The following is a 26,077-nucleotide window of genomic DNA, read 5'->3' on the forward strand; positions in this document are numbered from 1 at the left end:
TAAGAATTGCTTAGAAAACATGCTCAGGTAGTTTGGAAGATGGACTACATTTCAGGGCACTTTTATGCTCTTCTATTATCTCAACACAGTCTGTAAGTTACATGGGTTGATGCAGCTTCATTTGCCTTTGATTGTGAAATCATGTTTTTGGATGGGTATGTTTTGATTTCACTCTGTATCAATGGAATCCATGGATTGCTTATTTCAGTACCTTGTTCTTGAAGAGTTTAATTAGATATATGGACAAATGGCTTTTTGAGCTCCATCTCAATAGGACTTCTCTGGCCATGCTCTTTTTTTATTCTTCTTTTATCTTTGGGAGGGGCTTACCTAGGTTGGCTAGTCAAGCTGAAGTCTCATCTCACATCCATTCACTATCACGTTATTTGGGTATGTTCTTCACTTCATGTCTCAGCAGGGCACAGTCTTCTCTGTTGTATTTGCAGGCTATGGATGGTTTGGTTTCTACTGCTCCATACTTTTTCTCTTCCTGTACAAGAGGTTCTCTGTCTACTGAGGACTTTGGCTTTTTTGGAACCCTAATCCCCTAAGGTCATGGTCACATGCATCTTTTACTGTGGACTCTGTGTAATTAATGGAACTTCTCTCTGAATCCTTTTTCCTAGGTATTCTCTCAACCTTTTTGTTTTGCAACAGTTTTGATCTTGTCTAGGTGGCACTGTATTCCTTAATTTAGAGCTTTCATCATTTATCACAATGCCATGCTTCACCTCTTTGGGTCTTCTTACACCTTCTGGTGTAATCCTATTGTCTGGTCAGTTTATAGTTCCCTCTGCTGAACCTTCTTACTTCTTCCTTTCCTCTTCCACTTTTTTCACTCTTTTCTTTATCATCCTTGTACTTCTATCTTCTATCCAGCTATGTCAGCACTCAGGCTTCACATGTGAGTTTATTCTGGTCCCTTGCAGGACAGTCAGGACTTTCTTCATTGTAGCCTACCCCTGACCCATTCTGTTTGCTAATCCTCCTTAGAAGTTTATCAGCAAAAGTGGCATATTTATCACCACAGTCTCAGTACTGATCTTTCTCGTCCTTTGGTTTCCCATTTACCTTTATTTTTCATGTGGTTTTTTAACCAGAGTTGATGTATTTCAACTGCTGCTAATTGCCAGATGACTCTTTTGACTAATTTTAAAGTTTTCCTGTTATGTTGGATTTTTCCTTCTTGAGTCTTCCTTATTTTTCTAACTCACCTGACTGGGTTCTTAATGTTGTTTTCCATACTATTCCCTAAATCCATTTGAACCTTTGGTTTCCTTTTCCCTACACTGTCTATCCCTTAACATATATTTCTTTCTCCTTCTTACCTGTGGTCATCAGCGTTCTGTACGTGCCATCAATTGTTCCCACATTCATTTTCATTGCTTCTATATCCTTCTCAGTCCAGATTGCACTTCCATTTTTAAAATGTCTGCAGCACATGGAGTGATAGGGTATCACCCCTATATCTCTTATTTCCATTCTCAGTTTTATTCCTGTTTGTATCTCAACTGCTTTCTTTCTTATATTTTTGTTCCTTATTGTTATTTGGACAACACTTCATCCTTTCATGGAATGAAATCATTTCATGGAATCATTCTTCCACTCACAATTCTTCTCCTGTTACTCTCATTGGATACATCCAATGGCTTATCTGCTTAGTGTATTTTTCTTTGGATGGAGAAGCATGCCAACATTTGCAGATGTCCTCCTATCAAACCCTTTATCTAACTCATTTGTTAGCAGCTCACACTCATTGTTTGTTAGAGAATGTTGTTTGGGCCATCATGTGGCTATTTCTTTCTCATTATCCTCTAAACTGCCTTTGATCATGGTTTTTGACACATTATGCCATGTCTGACTAGGTAAGTACTTATTTTTTTCTCACCCACTTTTTACAATGCCCTCTAGTCCCTTACAATATCTCACTCAGTAACAAGTTTTGCCTACCAGAATATAGTTAACTAAAATCAGCACAGTGTAAAGTCATCCTGGCATGATAGCCCTGATCCATGGGATAAATGTTCCACAAGAACACTCAAGGTATCTTCACAGTGGTTAGTTTCTTAATCAAGGCTTGATCCAGGCCATGGCATTAGTAAAAAGATAGGAGGTTTCTGCCCATTCTCCATGCATAATTTAAAACTTGTATTGGCTTACTTTTAAAAGTAAAGTTATTGTGGTCACTTATTGTACTATCTTGTGTTGTGCTCCTCCAGATTTGCTACCGTGTTTTCATCCCTGTGTTTTTTCTACGAGAAGAGCATAGGAGTTCTTGCCACTCATCAGTTCCTAGCAGCTGAAGTGGTGGACCATGAAGGATGCTTGCTGAGTGTCATCAACTCCACTCAGTAGAGAGTAGAGTGATGGTGTTCTGTTCTTGAATTTCATCTCACCCCTCTGGTTATTTTTCCCCAATTACCACTACCCAGAAATCAAATTCCTGAATGGTCTGGTGTTGGGTTGGTGTAGGATCAGCTAAAATAAATCCCAATCAGTTGCAGCACAAATGTTATTTTCCATTCTGCTTCACTTAGCATGAGGTGAAAATGGTAAGGCTGTGTTCTAACTGGGGCCTGAAAGCTGACTTCCTGGTACCTCCTGATTTGAGACTAGAGTTCATTCTGACATACCTTAACCACACTACGTATATAAAACTTCCAAAAGCGTAACTCTTGTATCTTCCACACATCCTTTCCAGGCAAAGAGTGTACTCTGGTACAGATGAAGTGCAGTTTCCCATGAGTTTGCTGTTGTAATATTCCAAGGTGTAGGTTGTCACACATCATGGGTTCTCTCTAGGTGCTTTCTGGAAGGGAGTATATTTCAGTAAAATTATGCACTATTCTTCCCACCACCACTACTTGGGATTCTAGTGAGACATGAGAAGAAGTTATATGTTGTATCAGAAGTTAACGTTTTCCATCTCAGAAAGTGTGTTCCTCCTCTATTCACACCTTTCCCACCTTTCCTTCTCACTTTTTATGCATTTTGCCTTTTTGCTTAATCTCAAAATAACAGTTGAACAGCCAATATAGAGGGAACTGGCTGTTCTGGAAGACAGTGTCACACATCTATTAGTGGACGATTGCCACATGCTGATTTGCATGCAACAACATAGCAGTATCACACTGAAACATGTAAAATTAGTTAGAAGATAATGGTGAAGAAATAAATTTGCATATAGAGGGAAGTTCTGAATCAAGAAAGCCTGTTGTATGTGGAGGCAAATGTCTTTTGAAAATACTTTTTCTGTGTTGGAAAATGTTAACTATGACATGGTAGGTAAGTACCTAATGTGATAACAAGAATGTACTTCTACATCATATGTGTAGAAGAGATTGTTATCTATTGTAGGTAAGTGTGAGAAAGGATATCATAATTGTATATGAATTAATATTACAATTATTGAAGAGAGGGATGGTACTGTAAGTAATGAAGGTAATAGAATTACTGGATACAGATCAACATATGTTTCTGTTGTTAACTGAAGCATTTTTATGAATTAGGATGGAATATAGATACCTAAATGACCATTAACTGTTCAACAATAATCAGAGTTGTTAAAAAAAACTACAGGAACAGTAAACAAAAAGAGATTTTAAAACAGTTGAAACGTCAGATGTGAGCTCATGCTTAATTGAACTGCATTTTCTGTGGATAATATAAAGTGATATACCTTATCAACCGATTAATAAGAATCAAACATACATTGGCCCGATATAAGGCAGTGTTTTTTGCTAATAATTAGGCTTTAAAATTCATAGTTGCTTTATAATTGTGGCTGATCACAGGCCCCCTCTCCCTATTATGGCCTGTCCAATTCCTGAATGTCCAGATAGCATCTATCTATGCATGTACACCAGCTGTTCTCTCACTGTCATCACTAATTCTTGTAATTAATCCATCTGCAGGGTTTTCAGTTATAGTATTAATTTTGCTGGTGCATTAGTTTTTGACTCTGCTCATTTTGAATTTTAAAATAATTGTGTCTGCGAGTCTCGTTTTAGTGATTGAACCTTGTGCAAGAATGAGTAACCGCATTGTAAGATAGGGAATAAGAAAGTATCAGATTAACAAAGAATTACAATGAAATTATGATGCAAGTCTTAAAATTATGGTGGCATATAAAGCAGAAAATACAAACAATTATACTACTCCTAGAGAATTTGTTCTAACTGAAAATGACGTGGCACACTGGCAGAAACAAAAACTGAACTCATTGGTGCACATTCTGCAGGAATGGCATATAGCAGACTTAAAAAAGAACATTGTGACACTTTATTTACTTTTTCTTTCTTATGGCTTTTGAAAATGGGGATTACCATATAATTGAGATTGCCCTATAATCAAGTCAATATGGTAATTAGAAAAATGTATGTACAGAATTAACAGTAATTCGTTGCTGAGGTAACGTGTTAGTTTCCAAATCAGCACTTTGAATAAGATATGTTTCAACTTTAATTATTCATATCTTTTTTTTGTAGATAAAGCTAACTTTTGAGGATAGACAGAAATTACACCATGATGTCATCAATTGTCGCCGCACAATAGTAAAGAGTGGAGTGTTGAGGAAACCTCAAAATGAAAATATTGGGATCTTTAGAAGCACCTTACGAAGGTAAAAATTTCTGAAACTTATTCCACAGTCTTATTTATCTTAAAAAGACCATCATACTTTCTTTTGAACCTTTTTTTTCATCATACTGAATGTTCTTTTCTCTCCAGGATAAGCCGCAGCAGGCTTGAAAAATTACGGCAGGAGCTTGGTGATACCGATTCCTTCCGCCACAGCTACTGGTCTTTTACCAAAGTGCAGATTCCACTTAGTCTATTAATAATCTCTGATCAGGAAATGGAAATTGCTGCAACAAGAGTGTTTGCTTCCATTTTGTCTTATTCTGGCCTGTTAGAAGATGGTGAGCTTCATGATCTATTATATTAGCCATAAAAAATAAGAGAGAGAGAAATTAAAAATATTGTACTAGTTCTTAAAACTAATTTTAAGAGGTTTTTATGGATTATAATATATAAAGTGAGGATTTCAAGCATTTTGTCAATCATATTTTTCATTGTAAATAAGTAAGTTGTTAATATCACACATGCTGTAAGAAGGTGATTGGAGTTGGTTCAGTTAAAAATGATGTGGTAAAGCAGTGATTCCCAACCATTAGTCCATGAACTGATGCCTGTTTACAGGGAGGTTTCAGCCAGTATTTGTGTTGATTGAAAATAAAAATGTGTTTTAAATATAACTACTGAAATAGATTGTTTTACAGTGCAATATAAAAGTACATCGAAACTAATCTTGTTTAAAGTGCTATGTGAAATTTTGGAATCATAACTAAATGATTCTTACTTTGGAAAAAAAGTGTTTGGGAATGACTATGGTATCCTGAAGATTAACATATCAAACATTACCTGATCTTTGTAATAACTAAAGGTTTCCAGATTTAATATGCAGAAATAAGGTGTAATGAGTTGTTGCTGGTGGAATGAAAAACAATATATGGCATAAAGTTAAAGACAGACTGAAAACAAAAGCTTGTTCTAGTGAATAGATCTGTTGCGATTAAAACTGTGTAGTTAAAAATGAATTAAATTGTTTTGGAATAAAAATTGAATATAGGAAAACTACACTGAGGTAAAAGAAAATAAAACTATATTTTACTTGACCGTAGCAAAGTAAAAGATATATAAATAATCAGCAAGTTAAGTAGACTGAAACACAGATGAGACTTCTCAAGTGTATGTTTTGAGTCCTTCAAAAAAGAATGAAATCAGTTTAAAAATGCTGGAACAGCATTTACCATTCACCACCTCTTTATAGGTGAGCAAAAACTGATAAATGAAGAAGTAAAAAGTAGAAGATAACCTTAAAATAATACCAATGTGGATGCCTCAAAGAAGAGAAAGTTGGACAAACAAATTAATGAGAACGTTTGTGGTAAAAATCAATTTAAACGATCTTCTTGGAAAATATCCAAGTTGGCACTAAAGAACAAAGTATACAGTGTAATATTATCAGGTCTGAAAATGTCTTAAGGTATTAGATAATTATTGGTAAACAGAAATGAAAACTTTTTTTTTATAGTGAATTGAAAAATTGTTTTTGTGTGGATTGAAATTTCTCATTCTATGTGTTGTAATGTTTGAGATGAGATTTATCTAAGATCTGAAATCATTTGGTTTTTATTGTTATTTTTTTATGCAGTGAAGTTTATTTTTATATTATTTGAACATGAAGTGGTGTTAATGTTTTTGTTATTTATGAAATAATGTTCTATTATTTGTATTGTGATATGCTGAGAAAATTTGTGTTTAAGGTATGGAATATTATTAACTTGTGTGTTTTGTGACTCATGGAATAATATTCATTGGCATTGTGGTTCATGAAACTGTTCTTTTGTCTGTCATGTTTTTTGCAAATTAACACCTGTCCATAGACAAACAGTTGGGAACAACTTTTCTAATGAAGGAGAAAACAATAAATAAACAATATTCTCTATAGTTTATTAATGCTTCTTTTTAATATATGTTGTATAATTCTTTTTTATAATTGATAAAATTGTATTTTAAGAACAGTGATTAAAAAATTATTTTACTTTGCATAGAGAGAGCAGAATGGACTGGAAATACAGATCCCACACTTATGGCACAATTGATATTAGGTACTTGTATGAAGAAGGAAATACTATTAAATGAATTATTTCTTCAGTTAATCAAACAGACAACTGATCATCCAGGTAAAATTAAAGATTTATTTATCTACCTCAGAATGTTTTACGTAGTCAAGAAGTTTTGGTTTATATATAAAAATTGTAACTTTTAGCTTATTTTAATGTTAATCTCAAGTAGACATTACTTTATTACTGTCTATGAAACAAATGGTTTTTGGTTAAAAATACTGTACAGATTGAAGGCCTATGCACTTTTTAATTTTTGATTTCAAGTATTTATTTTTATCATTGTAATGCAGCTCAGTTTAGGAGTAAGATCATTACATTTTTTTAAGTATAAAATTTGTGTAATTTTGATTTTTGATTGCAGTTATTTGTCGCAGTTAGAAAATGTTGTGCATAGAGGGCTCATCCTGCAATAACAAATCGTAAATCTTACAAACTTGCTATTCTTTGCTCAAATGCTTAGATGATATATAAATGTGGTACATGTAAGAAGTTATGGCTTTCATTAATGTTTACAGCAAAAAGGTAGGTGTCAAAAGTAGTAGGAGCTTGAAGGGTCCTTCATCAACATGATTTTTCAGAGCTGCTAAATCTTGTGCCTGGATCTATACTTTAAGTATCTTGAGATGAATAAACTAACTGTTCAACAATACTTTTAGTATGTTCAACTGTGCACTGTTTCACTATACTGTTGTAGTTTTACATTCTTTTCAGTTGCTATCATTTAAAATCATTTTTGTGACCTATAACATTCATGGCCCCTTGAAAAAGGTGTATGCTAAAGCATCAGGTAGAATAAATAAACATTTATTTGAAGTTGTTTGTCATCTTTATTGAAAATAGTTAAATCTTGTCTTTGGAGTATCAACAAAGGTAAAAAAAATTGTTTCAAAGAGTTTATTTGGTCCTTGAGTGTGTTATAAATAAAATGTGGAAACATGGATATTAATGTTCATTTATATCATAAAGAAGTTGGTAAGATTTTATTTAAATACAAATTAATGATGAAGTTATTAATTGTATAAACCTAGTGGTGGTAGTATGCAAAATGTAGTGGAAAATCAAGAAAAATCCTTATTTATGAGGGATTTTGACAACCACACTTTCTTAAATAGTCTTGTTTAGAACACAAATATTTATGCATATTTGTAAAGTACGTATGTAAATTAAATTAATACATTAATTCTCATGTAGCTATTCTTGTATTAAAGAAAATCGTTCTTATGTATTTATTTACCTTCAGATATTAATATAGATTCATAGAATTTTTTGGTCTTTCATTGTTCAGGCCAGTTGATGAGTTCTGGTATTGAATAAAGAGTTTATTGGACACTTATTTCTGGAAGACAAATGGCAGATCTGAAATGCTATTTTTTACACAATACACAAATTAAGAATGTCTGCAGTTAAATTGGTTTTATAACAAAGGTGAAAATAAGAAGAAAAAAATCAAACTCAACTGGTGTAATTGGCATCTTGACACAGAACTTTTGCTAAATGTGGAGTTGTAAAAATTTAATTTTAAATATACCAATCATTGGCTATGCATTAAATTATCAGAAGTAAACAGAAACTGTGTATTTTGTTCTCAAGACATGAAAAAGGCTGCAGAAATTAAAATATTCATATTTAATGCTCAAATTTCAACGTTTTTTGGTTGGCATTCTCATTTTACAGTGGTTATGGTTGGCATCTCTGTATAATATACTTGGTACACCAATTTTGTATACTTATTGTTTCAGGTAATAATGTAGCTACTAAAATTAAAAACTCAGTTTTTAAATTAAATGTTTTTGGATAAGGGATATTAAGTACAAGCTTGTGAGCTGCAAATGCACAGGTTATACACTGTCAAAATTATTTTGCTTTTTTATTTGAACAATTTTTTTTGTCCACTTAGATCCCAACAGCCGTGTGAATCTTCGAAACTGGCAACTTATGGCTTTAGCCTGCAGTGTAGCAGCTCCCCCTGAAAGACGGATATTGAGCTATCTTCAGGCTCACCTGAGACGCTGTGCTATTGATGAAGTTACTGAGGAAGGCCAATTTGCTCAATTTTCAATTAAGGTAAGAGAATTACATTGTAGTGTTTTAATAACTAATTTTATGTGGAGAACTTGACAGGTATTAGTGAGATAATTTCAAATACAACTGCGATTTATTTCCTGTATATTACATACCTTTTTTATTTTCTTAATTGCTATATTGAGTTTACAATCGTTTGTGCTTTTAATCCTCTTGTTATGGGTGCATGTCACAACATTTTGGAGATGCAGTTTAATTAAATTCTAAATGTATTTTTATCATTATATGTGAGTACACTTGGCATCAAAAATAGCTAATGAATCAAATTTTATTATGATATAAGTCCTTAATTTTATAATGAAATATTTTTTTTAAACCCTTCAATCTCCCTTAGTACGAGAATTGTAGGATTTCCTTTCTAGGTCTTCCCTCTTTTTTAATTATTTACAACTTCTCTGAGAAGAATGGAATTTAATTTATAATATAAATATCACTAAAACGAAGCTCAATGTTTATAGCCTTCAATCGTATCTGTTTACTGAGCCATAAACTTGAAAATAAAATACACTTGCCATGTCCACCTTTTGTATCTTCTCATTCACAAATTACTAATAGTTGTCTCTGGTGTATTATACATTATTATTTATAACCAATAAAAAAAAAACAAAGTTTAATCTATCAAAAGCCTTTTTATAATGTTTTTTTTTTGTTCAGACCATTGTTCGTTTTGCTATAATTTTTAAACTTTTTCTCATGGTATTCATAGGTTTTAAAGGCTGCATTGTTAAAAAGCCTGATAACTTATGCTAATTATAAGATATTGCTTGCTTTATATGTGTTATTACTGTGTGTTATTAAATGGATTTTTAAATAAGTAACCATTATGTAGTTTAGTAGTATTGGGTTGAGGAATAATTCGTGAGCATTTTTACAAGTTAAAAAATATTTTCATAAATGAAACGCTTTCGCAAAATATTTCATGTCATTTGGTAGATAATTTTTTGCTCTAATAGATGGTGTGTTTGATTTTCATATGTCTTTAATATTTGCTTTCATTTTCAGCTCATTAAATGGAATGTCAAGTGGACAAAACCGAGCATTTTCGACACCATCTGCTTTTCACATTTAATTTCTTGCAATTTCGTTTAAAACAATGCATACTATATACTTAGGTATTACATGAAATAAAGTATCATAATAAATGTTTTGGGTGTAATGTGTTCATGCATTGAAGTATTGTATAGTCTTGCATGTAATGCTTGAATGAAATTATTTAAAAACGCTCATGAATTATTCCTCAATCTAATACAATTAGTATGAAACATTTGACTTAAAGTCCATCAACAATTGACAGTATAAAAACAAGAGGACTCGGGTAAATACTATATTTCTTCCTTTTCATACGAGTTATTTAGTTGTATTTATCAAAGTAAGTAAAATATAAAAGTTAGAAACTCATTAGGTTAGATTAGTAAGACAAGGAAAAATAATAATAATTATAAAAATTCTTCTTAAGGTATACTCATGAACAGCTCTTCCATTATGTAATTCAGTAGCAGTTGTCCTAGTTAATTCTTCTTTTGCTATGGTTTGTTTTCTGTAGTTTTTCCCAAGATGATTTATCTTTGTTTATTATTATTTTTTGTATTTTCTGAATTCTTTACTCTTTTTAATGAATTCTTAAGTTTGTGCCATAACCTCTGATATTCTTCCAGTTGCTTCAAGTACCCCTTACACAGTCTTCAGGTTAAGGGGTCTTGACTGAGGATTTTTGGCCAACGTTCATTGGAGAATCGATCATTATATGAGTTAACTTTCTTCCCTCAGTAATGTTCAGCTTCCTTTGAATCTTCTGAACCTGTTCTTGACAAGGAGAATTTTGACATCCTTTTTTTCTCCACCTAATTATTCCTAACCAAGTCTCTCCTGCAGGATCTGCTGGAATAATTCAACTTTTTTGGGGATTATTTCTCAGGTGTGTTCAGTTTTATCCATTTCCCCAATTTTGTACGATCGTGTTCCTCCTTGTTATATGACATCTTTCCTTAAGAATATTTTGTTTTTCCTTCTTTATTTTGACATCACGGTTGATGCTGAGCATTTCATTTCTCAGTCGAGAATGGATGGTAGTATGCTTCACCTTCTATGGGCTATTGATCATTATACTTTGACTGATCAACCTTTTCTAAACTTCCAGTGGTTGGAGTTACTTTTCTCTGTGTGGGGCAAACCCTGAAAATCCTGTCTGCTTACCTCATGCACAATTTATTTTACCTACGTCTTACCCTTATAGCTCTTCTATTATACTGGTCTATCATACCCCTTCTTTCTGAGGCATTCTACTGATATTCAAAAGGTTTTTGGGAAATACATTTTCCTTCATTACTTTCACATTGGTACAGTTGTCCTCTTCAGCCCTATCCCTTCACAAGTGGTTTCTTTACTGTTTTCACAGGTTCATCTACCTTTCATTTATCTTTGTCACTTAGAGATGGCTCCTTTTCTTTTAAGTCTGTTTTTGGAGGTATTCCCGAGCCTTTGGAATCATGTGTAGAATCTGTAAGACAACATTCAACCCTTTCATCTTTGGTTACTTGTTTGTCTGATCCTACTCCTATACCCTCTTCTATTTCCTATCTAGCACTTTCCCATTATTTACCAGTTCCTACCACTAAGGGATTAACAAGTGGTCATGTTTTTCTATGTCAGTTTCATCATTGTCGACTCTTCCAGTGACTATCTGATGGATTCTGGTCTATCAGGAGTGCATATGACCAGTTTTGTTCCCCAATGTGGGAATTCACTTCTGATCCTTGGGTGATCAAATTTTTGTTGAGACTTTTCATCTGTTTCCTCTCTACACACCTCATTGTCTCGTGTATCAATATCCTTCCCATTACCTGCTACCAATCAGTGTCTATCCAAGACTATGCTGGCTCTTCTATCACAGAAGGATATCTGTTCTGTCATCCAGCCTTCCAAATGTTTCTACTCAAGGCTTTTTTTGTAACCACTAAAGAAAACTAGGGCCTGGTGTTCTATGATTGATCTATCCCACCTCAACCAGTTTTTAAATCTTCATCATTTTGCCATAGAGTAGTTTATCATACTATGGAGGCCTTTTCTCCAGAACTGGGAATGACTAAGATAGATATCTCAAATTCCTATTTCATTATTCATTTTCTCATTTGCCCATATGCTATCCTTGGTTTGTCCACCACAGGATTGTCTATCAGATTTGCACCTTGCATTTTAGGCTTATTTCAGAACTGTATGTCTTTTGTTGAGTAGTCAAGCCTTTGCTTGACTTCTGCATACTCATGAGTTGCATTTACACCACCATGTAGATGACTGGCTCCTGTAAGCTCATTCTGAATTATAACACACATATATCTGATAATAAAAGAAGTATCTGGTGTGGTTGGACTCTCAAGCTAGAAAAGTCTTTCCTTTTATCCATTCAATAATTTACTCATTTCTATGTGTTTTTCAGCATACAGCTCAATTGGACCCAACCTTTTCCACTTAATCTCTGTCTGATGGAACATTTTAACTATCCATGCCCTTGTTGCTCCCTCTCTGTCTGCTTGTCAGGTTCTATTGCTTTTTGAGGACTTGGATGTTATGGAAGCACTTATCCTCTTGGGTCAGGCATATATGCATTCTCTTCAGTGAACTCTCAACAATCAATGTAACCTTGCTTGGGATTCCTTTTAGATGACCTATGTTGATGGTTGAACAAGGATAACACTTGGTTGAACAACAACAACACTTCCTCCACTTCATCCAGATTTGCATCTCTTCAAAGATACTTCTCTCCACAGTTGGGGGGCATGGATCAATCAGCAGGAGGCTTCTGAATAATGATATCCATCCAAAGGGTCTTCCCATATTAACATCTTGGAGCTTCCGGTTGTAGAACATACATTTAATTATTTTTTTCTGTTGTACAGAACCAAATCATCTTGAACCATTCGAACAATTCTACAGTGGTAGCTTATATCATATCAAGGGGAAATCCTTCCCATTCTCTTTGTGGTCAAACATTAGAACTCCTCTAATGTGTTTACATGCTGGGGTTATCTTCTTGCATGTCATGTTCCAGGTGCTTTCAATCACTTGGTTGATTTCCTTCCTAGACCAAACAAGGCTTATCCCACAGAATAGTTTCTCAATCCTCATATTTTCCTGTGGCTCTACAATCAGTGGGGTACTCCTCATCTGATGCACTTGCCATTTTCTGTAGTACAAACTTTTTTTTTTTTTTTAGTCTCTGTTTCATTATTTTAAGGATCTGACAGTAGATGCTCTTAGTGAGGACTGGAACAACTGGCACCTTTAATATTTATCCTTTCATGTGACTTCACACTTTGGTCATCAATAAATATACATATCATGTTTTTCTGATTGCTCCTTACTGGCCACCACAACCTTGGTTTTGACATGCCATTCATATTCAAACTACCCTTCTATTGCCTCTTCCTCACACTTCTTCCATACTCCATCAACGTTGGTCACCATTCCTTCATCCAACTTCATGTCCAGCATTTATCAGGTCCCTGGCAAAGAGATCTAGTTGTCTAAAAGTGTTATTTCCCTTTTGGTGTGTTTAATTTACCATTTTTGTCTTGAGGTTTATCGGTGTAAATGGATTATCTTTATTATTGGTCTTTGAGTCAGTGTTTTTCCCTTCTTGGCTTATAGTTCTTCTTCTTACAGATTTCTTCATCTGGTTGTTCAATTTTGGGGCTTCTGTTTTCACAGCTGGTGATCAAGTAGCTTTATTCAATAGTTTTTTCTTGGCACCATTTGTCATTTTACTCTATCAACCCTTAAAGCTGTGGTGAGGTTGTAACATTATTTTTGTAATTTAGATTTTCCCTTTCAGTAACATGTTCCTTTTAGTTGAAGATCCCACTGAGTGGCAGGTGTTGCCTGTCCAGGTATTCTACCTGTTACTCAAATCTGCATTGTATGGCCAAGATGTATACCCATGGCCAATATCCCAAACTGTCAAGATGGGATGTTTCACAAGATTACTACAAGGTTTCTTTGTGATACATCTGCTTCATTAATATGTTCTGAACCATACTAGTGAGTATGGCCACTACTCTATGTACATTGCCTGGATTGACATGGGTAAAGCAAAGAGGGATAACTTTACATTGTTGCTCTCTCTTAGATTGAATACATCAGGGGTGATCTGCTTTTCACCTGTTGCACTGCTTCTGGTGTTTATGTTCCTTTGAACTCTCCTTTGCATTTTTCCCCTCTTGTTCTTCTAGTGGCATATAAGAATTTGTTACTTTTCAATTCTGAGCCACTTGGGTGGTGGACCATGGAGAAGCCATGAATATGATCATTTCCATTCAGTCAAGAGTAGGGTGGTGGCATTCTGCAGGTGTAGGTAGCATTTAGTTCTCCAATCATCACTTCACCTCCTTGTGCTGGGTTCTAGAAGCTGACAATGCACCCAGCTTCTGTGCAGTTCCATCAGAAGAGTGTTGTTTCAAATATTTTCATTTTCTTGAAGCATGGTGGGACATGGAGGATGATGATGTGTTCTAACTTCTGTGCTATACCTTTCAGGGAATGATATTGAGCATATTTCATGAAAAGAAGTTCTACCTCTCTTCATTGGGTCCTGGAGATTGATGCTATGCCCAGCTTCTGTGCAGTCCTATACTGAAGGTATTGTTATATATCTTTTACTGAAGTGACCCAATTTCATGCATTGGGACCAAGAGGAAGATTTTATGCTCCAAATTTTGTAGTCCTATCTGGCAGATGATGTTGCTTTGTAGAACATCTGTCACATTGCAGTTTACCCCTTTGATTTTGATCTCTTGTCCTACCATCACCTTGATGTTGATTCCCAGTGAGTGGTTTTTAGATTAGAATTGTACCAATCAACATAAATTCTCATCCATGTGTTGGTTGTGATTACTTATCCTTGTTCCAATTTCATGGTTTTTCCTCATCTGTGTGGTGGGTCCCAAAAGTTGATGTTATGTACAAATGCACTTTCACTTTTAGTTAGTACTCTCTGGAGGATGATATGGATTAAGATGGTGGTTTTTTTTGTAGTACTCTGTCTCAGAACTTCCCCTACCTGAGGCTGCTGTTGTATGATGGGACTCCAATCAGTCTGGATCTAGTTTGATGTGGTCTGTTTAGATAAATTTAAACAGTATGTAATTTAGTTCTACTCAACTTGAGATGAAGATGGTGTGGTCTTGCCTCCTATTTTGGGTCAGAAGCTATCATCCCAATGCTACTTGGTTTTGGACTGGAGTTGACTGTTTGCATGGTATGCCATACTTTATGGAGCATATTCATTTTAGCTTTTGTCACTGTCCTGACTAGAGGTGGGTCTTCTACAGTCTTTCTTCACTGATATTGAAATTCTAATACATTGTGGTTCAGATCCAAACCTACCTGCTATTTCTTTTGATTTTGGTTGTGCTTCTACAGCTTTCTGCCTGTGTATGTGACATCTGTTTACACACTGGGCAACATAGTATACCTGGTACAGAAGTGGTGTGGTCTCCCACATGTGTTTTTCTTCCAGTGGGAAATACACTTCATGGACAATACCCTCTTCCTATTCAATGTGGAATTCATATACTGAAAATATATTTCCAAAAGGTACTTGCTTTCTCTCACACTTTCCCCTCTCTAAAGTAATGCTTCATTTCTGTCTAATCCCAAAGTGATAGTTTAGTAGAATCAAATGAAGGAAATCACGTGCATTGAGAAGGTGTGTTACACTCCTGTTGGTGGAAGGCTGTTACATAATGATTTACTTCCAAGACACAATAAACCAAGTTGATCATTGGGTATGTGGGAGCTCAAGGGTTGTGATATGGGAAAATATTTTTACATAGAAAGGGCAGCACTGAATGAAAATAACTGTACATGCTAGTGTAGATAAGTATTTATCAGTTACATCAACCAAGCCCTTAGCGAGAATGTTAATTGAACTTATACTTACATTTGAGTTATTTTTGTGCTTCCAATCTTCATTACATTATTGTTATCAGTTTTTTGTGATAATCAACTCAATCATCTTATCATGTTATTCACTGAACATTATGTTTTTCAGTCTTTAACTCGCACCTTAGAGACTAGAGGACGAAAATGGCCTCCATCTTCACATGAGATTGCTTTTACCATTAGCCGTCATTCAATCCACACTCGTGTGTATTTCCTTGATGGACAGTACCTGACTGTAGACTTTGATCCTTGTGCTTGTATGGAGGAGGTAGGGAAATTTGAAATTCTTAAAATTCACTAGGAAACCTTTTTAAAATGTAAGTACATTTTACTATAAAATTTGATAATTATAATAGTTGCATTATGTATCATTATATGTTTTATTATTGATGTCTTGTTAGCAAGTGTTATTGAGCTAACCTTTCCTTTCTTCTCTCACAAGCAACACCCTTTCTTGGGCTTTAGCTCAGGATCATGGGATGATAGTTGATTTATGGTAACACTGCACAACAAATTTTTTGAAAAGTTTTGCTTCCTGAAACGTTTTTACTGGTTATAACAGGTATCTGGTGGGTATGCACAAATATAGTTTTGGTTTTGCTTCATCACGTAGGAACTCTGAGAAATAGACAGTTAACTGTTTACTGGCAATAACGTATTTAATTGCATTTATGTTTCTAATACACTATTAAGTTCAACATAATTAAAAGTGTTTTGCTCCTGATTTTCGTTTCTATTCAATGTCTGGTGCATCACATTGCAGTGTCCAATAGTAGTCAGCAAGCATTGATGGATTTCAGTTGCCCTGATATCGTTTTTCCATTGTAGCAATGTCCTGGTGAAACCTTTCACCGTGTTCGTCACTGACTGCACTGAAATTTGCGGGGAAGAAGTCTAAGTGTGAGTGGAGGAAATGAATCTTGAGTGACATGTTGCACTTCATTGTTTTGTATGCTTTGAGAAGTTTGTCTACCACCTTAATGTAATGTGGGGCTCTGTAATTGCCAAGAAAATTATCAACAACGTCTTTAAAGGCTTTTCAGGCAATCTTTTCTAACCCAACTAAAAGATCTTTGAATTGCTTGTCACTCATAACATGTCTGATCTGAGGACCAACAAAAATGCCCTCTTTGATCTTGGCCTCAGTTATTCTTGGGAACATCTGTCATGAATAACAAAACCTTTGCCTTATTTGTTTATTTCTTTCACGAAATTCTTCATAAGTCCCAGTTTTCTGTGAAGAGGAGGCAAAAAAGTCTTTGCTGGGTCAACAAGCAGTTCATGTGCCACATTTTTCCATCCTGGAACTAACTTTTTATGGAGTGGCCAGCTCTGTCTAGAATAATGTGACTCTTTGGCACAATAAAACAGATGAAACAACAGTACTTTGTATAGCCGAGCTGCAATCCCAGTAACAGAGCAACAACTTTCAGATCTCCACAGATATTCCAGTTGTACTTGCTGTACTGAATGTGCTTCAGCAGCATTTCCATGTTCTCGTAGGTTTCTTTCATGTGTGCTGCCTAGCCAACAGGTATTGAAGGATGAATTTTGTCATTGTGTAACAGAACAGCTTTGAGGCTTGAATCAATAAAGAGATGCCACTCTTGTGGGTTATGGTCACAACCCAAAGCAGAGAACAATCCTTCTGTGTCAACACAGAAACAGAGACTGTCAACTTGTGCAAAGAATGTGGTTATATCATCTTGGCGGTTTTGAAAAACAGAAATTTTCGTACCTGGTGACAGCAAACACCATTGCTGCAGTCTCGAACCCAGCAGTTCGGCTTTTGCTTTTGACAGACCCAAATCTCTGACCAGATCATTTAATTTGACTGTGTTGTGAGATGTGGATCGCCTGAGGAGCACGGTTCAAATTCCAGATCAATGTCACTGCCAGTTCCCTGCATTGCAGTTTCATCATCTGGTTTGTTTAAGGTCCATTCCTCTGGTGGTTTCGGAATTAGAGGACTGTCGTCATGTGGCACAGGTCTCATTGCTGAAGGCAGATTAGGGTATTCAATTGACTTCTTGTTTTTGGCAGAGAAACCAGACACATTAGTCAAACAGAAGGAACAATTTGTCACATGGTCTTTCTGTTCTTGCCATATCATTGGGACAGCAAACGGCATTGTTTTTCAAGTTCCTCTGAGCCAAGCTCTCAGACAAACAGCACATGTCGCACAACAAATGTGAGGCACCCATTCCTGGTCTTGATCACCAATTTTACAGCCAAAGTACAGATGATATGCTTTCTTCACAAGAGCAGTCATTGAGCATCTCTTATAAACAAGCGTATACTTGCCACAAATGGAGAAGAATGTATTGCTGCTGTTACGACATTGATGAGACAAATTGATCAACACCAATCGTCCTGTAAAATGTCTATGATATCTAACTTACTTGTTACAGTGTTACTGAGGCAATGCTATATTCTGAAAAAATATGTACACACTATAAGGTCTATATTAATCCAATGAGCAGCATCTGTGTATACAAGCCACTTTTATAGCCTGCTGAGACAGTGTCAAGCTGGCTTTAGCCTGCCCAGGCATGCCCGGCTGCATACTTCCAGAGGACAGCTTCCAACCTGGCCTGATTTCATGCCTGGACATGCCCAGACTGCACAAAACATTGTTCATAAGTCTCTTACAGAAACGAAAATTTTTGAACACAAATATAAGAAAAAACATAACAAAACTGAAGATTTCAATGAAACAGTACATGATGGGTAAATTTGGATGTAATTTTCATGATCACCAACCAAAAATCTTCAATGTTCAATAAGCAAAAACTTTGTTGTGCAGTGTAATTACTTTAGCCTGGTATGTGAGCCCAAACATTTGATACATGAGATAGTGCTTTGCAAAACCATCCAGTAAAGGCACTTTTTACAACTCATATTACCACATGTGCACTCATATATATTATCTGTAATTAGAATAATAACATTTATTATAATTTAGTCAAGATATTTATTGGTTTTTATTTTAGTTGAATGTTGATAGTTGTTTTTTCAGTAATGGAGTATCCTATTGCTCTCCAATTGTTTAACTCCTTTCTACAGGTTTTAGAAAAAGTGAAGATGAAAATTGATTTAAGACCAGATGTTCCAGGATATGCTTTGTATGATGTAATTGGTAATTCAGGTATGAAGTCACTTTGGAACTAAACTGTAAAGACTGTCTTAGTAATGTAAATTGTTTAATTAGTGCAGATGTTTAGTTGAAGTGATTTAAACACCCATTGTATTCATTATTGGTATTTTTTCTGTTTTATTATTCAATAAATGGAGTAAGAACACTGTCTTTTTTTATTTGATAACCTTTTTATTTTTACGAAGAATGAGTTTAATTTAATTATAAAAAAAATAAATTTCAAGATGTTTTTTCAAAACAATTTTATCCAATTCATTATTTCAAAGTAATCATTTGAAGATTTACATCTGTGTCAAAATTACGTGTTAAGACTGATAACTGACAACAGTAAGAACAAAATTTAACAAGTTATGATCACATTATGAAATGTTGGAGAACATATGAATATGATGTGTTTATTGATGCACAGAACGAGCTTTACAACCAAGAGAAAAAGTTGCAGATGCTATATCAAAGTGGGAACAGTGGAATAAAGCACAAGGAAAAAGTGTAGTTTCCAAACAGCACCATTTTATCTTAAAGGTAAATTGTATAGTAACTGTTTTTTTATTATGAAGCATTATGGTTTTCTGTAATTTATTTTTTAAAATATACTTACTCATCTTGGATTTCAACCCAAGACCTGTCACATGCCAGGCAAATGCCAACTTAGCTGAAGTGTTTTACCTAAGAATACTTCACGTGCAGCTGATATAAGCACTCTTTATTTTATTTAGTGATAGTTTTAAATAATATGCTATAATGAGATTGTTTTTCTTTAATATTTTGTGTAATATTTTTACTATGCTGATTTCAAATGCTGTAGTTTTACTGCCATTTTATTAATTATGATTTTTTGATTTAGAAATACTGTTTTCCTGGAATTTAATTAATAAATATCTTTTTTTTTGAAATGGGAATAACAAATGTATCACATTTTATCATATGCATACAATGTTTGAAGAATTTTATCTCATACGTAAATAAATAATTTAAAATATAATTTGCTGTGGGGCATGTATGTTTAAAAATATTTCAGGATTTTTATGAAACTTTCAACATACATTCATGAAATAGCAAATAACTAAACCAAGTTTTTTGATGGCTGTTTCTCTCAAACAGTTAGTATAACACAATTTAAAAAAACGTTCTACAGTTAGTTACCTTTATATGTGTGGTATACAGAAATGAACTGTAAGCTCACTGAAGTAAAAGTTAATGAGATAAAATCACACTATCCACCTGTAATATAAAGGGCAGTTGATGTGTTAACTCTTAAATGTGCAGTTATTTCCAGTACTGTAGCATAAAATATAAGTCAGAGTATTTTGATAAATTGTTATTTCTAAAAATACCTTTTTCATTTCACAGAAACACTTATTTCTAGATTCATATATTAACTTGAATGACCCTGTGGAAAAAGAATTACTCTATTACCAGGTGGTGCACAATATTCAGCATGATCGTTTTCCAGTTACACACCAGGAAGCTGTAAGTGTTTTACTTAATATTTAATCATTTTGTATAAATAAATATAACAATATTTTTAAACTTTGTAAATTTTTACTTAATGAAAAAAAGTTTCCTTCTATATAAAACAATTAATACAAGTTTCTGTATTATTAATTTGTGAATATGTTTGAAGAAAATCTTGTATTTTTACATTAATACATTCTCTGTAATTGATTATACAGATGTCATTTATTTAACCACTCAGTATAAATTAACTAAAATCAGGGATTCGATTCCCTTGGTGGACTCAGCAGATAGCTCGATGTGGCTTTGCTATAAGAAAACACACACACAATACAAATTAAACATTTTTATTAGCCTGCATATCTTTTATATTTTGTTTATGAGGGGAATTTTATTCATTAAAGATGAGTAATTAACTCAAAACTGTATCTTCACCTGCATAATTATGCTTTTTACTTTGAAAATTCTCACACCTATTTATGTGGATTTTGAAGAATCATCATTTATTTGTTGACAACCTTACTTGAAATTTTATAAGGAGTAACATAAGTTATTTAAAATTATCAGGTATAAATACAAATTTTTTCCACAGTTATATTTTTTACTTCAGCCAAGTTTTCCTTCATATTTATCCCACTGTTTTGAAATGTTCTTGATTTAAACTTTATACATTGGCCTTTTAGCCTTTTATGTTTTATTTATATATTGTACATCATATTTGACTGAGACATCTACTTTGTTTTGTCATTTGAATGGTGTCTCTACCTTTCTGTGCCAATTTTTCTGATTATTTTAAATAGTTTCCCTTATGTTTTTCTCCACTCATTATATTTTGACCACATCTGATAACATGTACATCTCTGTTACATGATATGGATATCTATCATTCTAATGCTTGTGTACTATTTTAAATAAAAGTGAAACAGAGCAATTGATTTTCATTTGCATCTTTCCATTTTATTGCTTGCCTTTGTAGTTGTACAATTCATCTTTCCATGTGTTTCATGAAAATCTTACAAGAATGCAAATATATTATTTTTTCTGCCTGTGTGCATGTTTTTTGTAGTAGAGCCTTATTAGGCTATCTTCTGTATCTACTGAAGGGAATCAAACCCCTGATTTTAATATTGCAAACCTGAAAACTTACTGCTGTCACATGTATAAATAGTGTTTCAGGAAAACTTTTGTCTCTTATCATCCATTCCCCACTAGTACAGACTGTAAATTTTGCATTTCAGAGAATTTATTGTCAGACAGAAATAAATTAGTTTGATACTAATACCCAATAGCAAATACTGTAAAGAAGAGGAGTTCCAGTCATAATTAAACATGGAAGATTCATGAAATCAAAAGTGCATAAGTTTAGTTTCATCAATAAATGTTTGATTTAAGTAATATTTATTTGAAAATGTAATTATTACATTATTATTTTTGGAGAAAAGTATTTTGTGTACAAATCATGTTTCTGACTAATTTAGTTTTTTAGAATACAATTTTGTTGTTAATAAAAATGTTTTACTTCTTTAAATATAAAAAAACTTGTATGTTATTTTCAAACTATGGTGTTTTTTAATTTTCTTTAGCTTATGTTGTGTGCCATAAAAGCACAGTTGGAAGTGGGAGATTTCCAGGAAGGTCTTGCAGATTACCGGTATGTGCTATATGGATTAATAGCTTTATTCTCACTTCTATGATAGTAAGAGTTTTTTACAGTGACAGTTGGATTGAACGTAACTGATTGAGAGATATTTTAGGTTAGTTTGAAATTATTGTAAATATTATTAAGTTGATTATAACTAAATGGATATTAAATGATGCTGGTTTTTTTTTTTCAAATATTTTAGCTATCAAACTGTGACCTTATTGTATTAAATATAACTTTTAAAATTAATAGATAAATAATTTCAAGAAATGTATACTCATCATTCTACAGCAAGTCTACAGCTAAACTTATTTCAAGAATTTGTTACCTTAATCTAAAAAAAATTAGAAAGAAGTTTGTTTCATGCAAACATTTTCATCCCTTCCTTTTCTTTGGTTTGTTTTGAATTTCACACAAAACTATACGAGGACTATCAGCACTAACTGCCCCTAATTTCTAATTTAGCAGTGTAAAAGTAGAGGAAAGGCAGCTAGTCATCACTACCCACTGCCAACTCTTGGGCTACTCTTTTACCAATGAATAGTGGGATTGACCATCACTTTGTAATGCCCCCATGGCTGAAAGGGTGAGCATGTTTGGTGTGAGGAGCATTCAAACCCATGACCATCAGATTACAAATCAAATACCTTAACCACCTGGCCATGTCAGGCTCCCCTATCTTTGCAAGAATTTTGATTGAACTATAATATTCTGCTGCAACACATATACCTAAGGCATGATTACGTACAAATATACTAATCAGAAAAAAAATATGTAATCACACTGCTGCTGAAAGTAACTTAACAGTGCATCACAGGTTATTTCCAAAGGGAGCAAAAATAAGTTTAAGTTTAAATGTTTGCCAGAGATGTTTTTTTGTCAATAGATTAATGCCACAATTTAATAATTCAAGTTCAGAATTTAATCTAGTATTATAAATAGCATTCTGTGTTTGAAGGTACATTGTGTTTAATTTTTATTAGTGTAAACAAAAGACTATGAGCAAACAGTTAGTAAAACAGGATGAGTGTTGAAATCGAAATAAAGCATTGTTTAATATTTGGATATTTTTTATAACTGAGTTCAGGAGCATTATGGCAGATTGCCTTCCACCAAGACTGCTTACAACCATTCCACCAGAATCTGTGGTGATACAACATCAGATCCTTGCTGGAATGGATGTTGACCAAAGCAAACAAGCATTCTTAGCTCTAGTACAGTCATGGCCTCTCCACTGGGCAACTATATTTGAAGTTACGGTAAATAATATATTTTAGAATTGAAATACAGAAACTTATGGAAAATAGTTTATATACTCTATATTTTTTAATATCATAAAAAGTGTAATTAAAATATTTGGTAAGATGCTATTAATACCAGAGAGTTTTTTTTTCTGGGAAAGCAGAAATCATACCATTACTGAATTTGCTAGATAAAAAAAATATATATATATATATATATATGCTTATTTTTAAAGTAAATCACACATTATAAGATACTTTTTCCTAACAAATTAACAAAAAATAAATTATTAAAAGCTATAATACATTTGAGGATTACCACTGACTGTTAAATGAAATGGAAGAGGAATGTTAAAGCCTTATACTGAGACTTTCTTCAGGTCACTGTAGGTACTTGTGTCATGTCTTATAAAGGTAAGAGTAGTATTGCAGTAAAGCTCCATGCTGTATAAATATATCTAATGTGATGACTGACGAATGTTGGCAGTAAGACTGCGATGCCATAGTGTTATTATGGGCTGTATTTTATGTGTATAATGATTAATAAAATAAAGAATTGGTTATTTTGATGGGATTTTTTAATGGCTTAATTTTACATGCTTTTTGGATGCATGAAACAACAGTCCATATTTTAATACATTTCTGATGTCTATATGTATTTCAATACTATACTTGCAATCAACAAATAAATATCTTTTGAATAATTTGCAGTCCAAGCATAACTGTAAGATTACTTACATGTAATGATTTCTTTCAGCAATCGTACACATCATCTTGGCCAAAGGTTCTATGGCTTGCAGTTGATCAAGTGGGAATCCACTTATTGGAACTTCGTAGCAGGGTAAATATGACTTCTCATTCTAAAATATTACTTGTAAAAAGTGTTTAAAAGAAACACATAAATTCAACTGATCACATTAAGTTTTTAAAGTAAAAAAATAATTTTGTTTTTACTTGCTAAATTAAATAAATATCAAATTGGTGAAATTATACCATGTGGTATACCTGATAAAATTAGAATATCATTTACAAGCATCATTACACAGCATACATGTTTGACTAAAAGAAGGAAGCTCACTACTGATGTAAGTTATGTTTTTTAATTGCTATCCAAACAAATCAGTAACTTGTAGATATTTCAATGATTTATTGTACTATCACTATAATTCAGTGATAAGATATCCTATTATTTTTACCATGTGATATTCTATCACTCTTTTGTCTTATACACTTAAAACTAGAAGAAAAGATTTTTCATCTTCTAGGATATAATTAGTTTTCTTGTACACTGATATCAAAGAGAAATATATATTTGTTCTAAGCTCAGGATTCATCAGATTTTTTTAAAATGAATTGTTGATAATTCTAATGTAAATTCAGTTCACTATTAAGACTTGTATATTTCAATAGAGCATTCTGAGTACCTGTGAATATGAGAACATTATCAACTACAGTCCTTCACAAAACTCTCTAATGATTGTAACAGGATCTGGTCGTAAAGGCTGCAAGTATATTTTCACCACAAATCATGTAAGATATTTTATAAATATACTTGTTGTCATTTAACTTGCACTATTAAAACGTCTTCTAAATAAAATAAAGTAATTTAGATATTCTTGAGTTAATACAGTAGAATATGATCAATTATCTAAATTATGTTATTACTGAATCAAAGACTTCTTTATTATATGTATTTTTTAACTTGTAGTGCTGAACTTTAATTTGACCTTTGTAATTCTGTTCTCTCAGTTCTCAAAAATAATAAGTAGTGCTAATATCATATTACTAGAGTTCACATTTTGCTTTGTTTTACATTTTTTAAAAAAAAGATCTTCCAAAATGAAGGATGAAGTGAATAAAAATTTCATATGAAGACTTTTCTGTTTGTCCAAATATTTCTTCTAAATCTACACAAAATTGAATATAGAAATTCTTGTAAAACCTAAATATCATATTTTGCTACAAAATTTTATAATTCACAAGTTGTTCTTGCATATACATGCAATTTCACATAGCTGTAACTAATACAACTAGTATTTCTGCTATTTGGTACATAGCATGATATTGCTCAGGATATTATGGCTGGTTCAATGGGAGTTGGCTTAAATTTTGTAGACTTCTGAGCATCTATTGATTGTTCTATATGTTGTACTACTTCGCTTGTACCTGGTGATGAAGATTTGAGCAACTTAGTTCATTCTCCTGCCTATGACTTCCAGTCATTACCTTTTTGATAAATGTATTAAGTCATGTAGGAATGTTTTATCATTACCTTTCATTTCTTTTCATTCTATTCCTTCCCTGAACCCCTTGAATTATTTTGGATCACAGCAGTTTATTTAGGAACAAGTTAAGTTTGTATGTGTGTGTGTGGGGAGGTGTATACCTCGATTCCAGTATACTTTGGACAACCCTCCTCTGGGTTAATTTGGCCTCTCTTGAATTCTTCTCACCTTTACATCACTGTGAGATCCCAGGAGATGGTTGGACTCTAATTCCTTCGTGGTCAATTATAGTGTTTTCCAACTACTTATCTCTAGTGTCATACATCTTCAAACAAGTGGGCACTCATTTATGTGATCACTGGTGTAGGTCATTGTTTAGGCCTTTTGTGTTGGGCCTCAGGCTTCATATTCATACTTTGGTTCATCATATTCTGGATGCTCTGTACCACATGGCAGATTGTTTATCTCTGTTCAGTTGGGGTTTTTCCATATGATGGGTTGCACACACATTCCTTCTATTGTGACTACTCACATTGTTTATTTCTGGTATCCTTCCCAGTCCTGCGACCATTATTCAATTATCTTTATGCTAGGATTTGCTAATAGATTCGCTTAGCCACTTTTGCTTCCTTTAACTTGATTTATTTTGT

At 33.5% G+C, this 26,077-nt stretch overlaps 1 protein-coding gene across 1 annotated transcript in view; it reads left to right on the forward strand.

The window, feature by feature from the left end:
- Window positions 1-26,077, forward strand: part of LOC143251988 (unconventional myosin-VIIa-like) — a 143,805-nt gene that overhangs the window by 111,368 nt on the left and 6,360 nt on the right. The window contains exons 32-43 of the mRNA XM_076503456.1: window positions 4,488-4,621; window positions 4,729-4,919; window positions 6,615-6,746; window positions 8,587-8,753; window positions 15,817-15,975; window positions 18,774-18,855; window positions 19,274-19,386; window positions 20,215-20,334; window positions 21,903-21,970; window positions 23,049-23,220; window positions 23,960-24,043; window positions 24,613-24,732. Of these exons, the coding sequence (XP_076359571.1) occupies window positions 4,488-4,621; window positions 4,729-4,919; window positions 6,615-6,746; window positions 8,587-8,753; window positions 15,817-15,975; window positions 18,774-18,855; window positions 19,274-19,386; window positions 20,215-20,334; window positions 21,903-21,970; window positions 23,049-23,220; window positions 23,960-24,043; window positions 24,613-24,732 (1,542 nt within the window). The remainder of the gene's footprint in view (window positions 1-4,487; window positions 4,622-4,728; window positions 4,920-6,614; window positions 6,747-8,586; window positions 8,754-15,816; window positions 15,976-18,773; window positions 18,856-19,273; window positions 19,387-20,214; window positions 20,335-21,902; window positions 21,971-23,048; window positions 23,221-23,959; window positions 24,044-24,612; window positions 24,733-26,077) is intronic.

This window comes from Tachypleus tridentatus, chromosome 1 (genome assembly GCF_004210375.1).
Source record: "Tachypleus tridentatus isolate NWPU-2018 chromosome 1, ASM421037v1, whole genome shotgun sequence".
NCBI classification, from domain to species: domain Eukaryota; kingdom Metazoa; phylum Arthropoda; class Merostomata; order Xiphosura; family Limulidae; genus Tachypleus; species Tachypleus tridentatus.